Raw genomic sequence first — 2,970 nt, 5'->3', positions numbered from 1 at the left:
GTCAGTTCTTCAACATCAGGTAGCCAAAGTATTGGAGTTTCAGCTTCAGCATCAATCCTTTTAATGAATATTCAAGACCAATTTCCTTTAGGATGGACTGGTTGGATCTCTTTGCAGTCTAAGAGACTCTCAAGGGTCTTCTCCAACACCACAGTTCAAAAGATATCTACATTATACAATTTGAGGAGCTCCCAAATGGAAAGCTAGTTGTGACAACTCATGTATTTAATATTGTGGCTTTTCCCCACACATGTCTCTAATCACTCACCTCTCCATTCGACTATATGATTGTTGAGATTAGAAATAATATTTTAATCAGTCTTATAACATCTGAAAATATGGGCACATTATAAACTTTACTGCCTAATTGTTGAATAAACAAATTAGCTTAAGCTTTTGGGAAGTCACTATTAATAATATGTATTTACAGGTAATTTTCTCCAGAACTCTGAAATATGACATACAGAAGAACCCATGGAACATAGGATCAATGTAACTGAGTTTGTCCTCTTGGGGCTCACTCAGAGCCTCCAGGGTCAGAAAATACTATTTGTCACCTTCTTGCTCATCTACCTTGTGACCATGGTGGGCAACCTACTCATTGTCCTGACTGTGGCGGTCAGTCCAACCCTGGATGCCCCTATATACTTCTTTCTTGGCAACTTATCATTTATGGATGCTGTTTATTCTACTACATTCACCCCAAATATGATTATAAACTTACTCTATGAGAAAAGAACCATTTCCTTCCAAGCTTGCATGACCCAGATTTTTATAGGGCACTTATTTGGTGGTGCTGAGATTTTACTCCTGATGTTCATGGCCTATGACCGCTACGTGGCCATCTGCAAACCCTTGCATTATTTGACAATCATGAATCCACGAGTGTGTGTTCTGCTGCTGCTTTTGGCCTGGGCTGGTGGGTTTTTACACGCTGTCCTTCACCCTCTCTTTGTTTACAACCTCCCGTTCTGTGGTCCCAATGTCATGGACCACTTTGTGTGTGACATGTACCCCTTGTTAAAACTTGCCTGCACTGACACCCAATTTATTGCCCTCACAGTCCTGGCCAACGACGGGGCCATCTGTGTGGTCATCTTCACACTCTTACTTATCTCCTATGGGGTCATCCTGCGCTCCCTGAAGAATCGTAATCAAGAAGGCAAGCACAAAGCCTTGTCCACCTGTGGGTCCCACATCACTGTGGTGGTCCTCTTCTTTGTGCCCTGTGTTTTTATGTATGTGAGACCACTTTCTACTTTACCCATTGATAAATACTTGACTGTGTTTTACACCATTATCACTCCTGTGCTGAACCCTCTAATCTATACTTTGAGAAGTGGTGAGATGAAAAACGCCATGAAAAAGCTCTGGAACAGAGGCAAAAGAAGAAGATGAAGCAGCATGAATATATATAATCATTTTTTCTTTTTTTAAGAAGCATTGCTCCTCCGAGGAAAGCCATGTGTGATTATTTAACTGGAAAAAATATCTTCTCTGCTTTAATAACTTGAGCATAATGAAAAGATTTATCTGGTAAGAGTCTTAATGATCAAAATATGCTTTTAATATTTTCATTTTTTTTTAGTTCAAAGTATATATTATGTTCAAAACACATTTTTAAAAAGATTTCCACAATTTCTTCAGAAAATATTTATAGTTTATGGTTGTAAAAGGTCTCTTGAGACTACAAATTTATCTTCTATATGATGAGTTAAGCTATAGTTAATATTTTAAATTTATTTAATTAGTGGAAGATTTTATGTTTCTCTCTTAAAAAGTGACCTTTTAGAATTAATAGGGCTCATTACAAATTTCAAAAAAAATAATACAAGAAATATGACATAAAATCTTGGTTCACTGCTCTTCACACAAAGACAGCACATATTAATATTTGAGGCACATGTGTTACTCTTGCATCTGTAAGGTACTCTTCATATACTATTTTGCTTATGTTACTTATAATGTTAAAGTCAAAGAATGTTTCAGAGTTGTAATATTTATCATGAAAAAGCTATACAAATAATCTGAATAATCATGATGTAAATGCAGAAACATAACCAAATCTTAGTTATTTTTCCAATTGGACAATCATATTATCTCCTGAAGCTTACCAGCTTTGTTCGGAGTTAAATTTTCATAAAGATGATTGTTTCACCTTCCCTGATACTTTCGAATTTCTGGTAAAACCTCCACTATTTTTCAATATCCCTGTCTCTTTGTTTATAGTGTTTTATAACCTCTATAGAGATGCAGGCTCTGTCTTTTATGCATAAATTTAGCATAATTCATCATTCATGAGCTTCAAATATGGATTATGGAAATTGACAACAGATATTTTAAGTGATATCACTGTTAAGAAAGATTCTGATAATATATACCATTTTTGTTTGTCTTATTAATGGAACACAGATTCACTTAAGACAAGTCAAATCATTTATGAGACCAACATGCATGTGCTTAGTCGCTCAGTCATATCTAACTCTTTGTGACCTCATAGACTACATCTCAGCAGATTCCTCTGTCCATGGAATTTTGCAGGCTAGAATACTGGAGTGGGTTGCCATTTCCTTCTCCAGGGGATCTTCCTGACCCAAGGATGAAACCTGTATTTCCTGTGCCTCCTGCATTGGAGGAGAATACTTTACCTCCCTGAGTCATCAGGACATAACTAACACAGACTACCAGGTAATGAAGAGTCCAGACTATATTGTTTTATTTTACAGAGACATCATTCATAAAATCCTCCCTCCTTCTCTGAAACAGGCTTGAAATAAAATATTAACTGCCTCTAATATGGTTAGAAGCACGTGATTGAAGAAACTTATTATTTTGTTTCCCTTATTCAGCCTGGATTCGTGTGGGGCTACGGATATGGGGCAATGGATGCGTTTCACTTGTAAATCACACTAAATGAGAAATCTCATATCCTGATTTTTATACCTTTTACATAGAGTTCTTATATTCAAA

At 36.4% G+C, this 2,970-nt stretch overlaps 1 protein-coding gene across 1 annotated transcript; it reads left to right on the top strand.

Moving 5' to 3' along the window:
- Positions 1 to 474: 474 nt before the first annotated feature.
- Positions 475 to 1,398, top strand: LOC102393598 (olfactory receptor 4A15-like). Its single transcript, XM_006057421.4, has one exon. It carries the CDS (start codon positions 475 to 477, stop codon positions 1,396 to 1,398), a length of 924 nt encoding a protein of 307 aa, XP_006057483.3.
- Positions 1,399 to 2,970: the final 1,572 nt, after the last annotated feature.

The sequence above is a fragment of the Bubalus bubalis genome, chromosome 16 (genome assembly GCF_019923935.1).
Source record: "Bubalus bubalis isolate 160015118507 breed Murrah chromosome 16, NDDB_SH_1, whole genome shotgun sequence".
Lineage (NCBI taxonomy): Eukaryota > Metazoa > Chordata > Mammalia > Artiodactyla > Bovidae > Bubalus > Bubalus bubalis.
The sequence above is the reverse complement of the archived record's forward strand: the minus strand, read 5'-3'. Positions and strand labels throughout refer to the sequence as shown.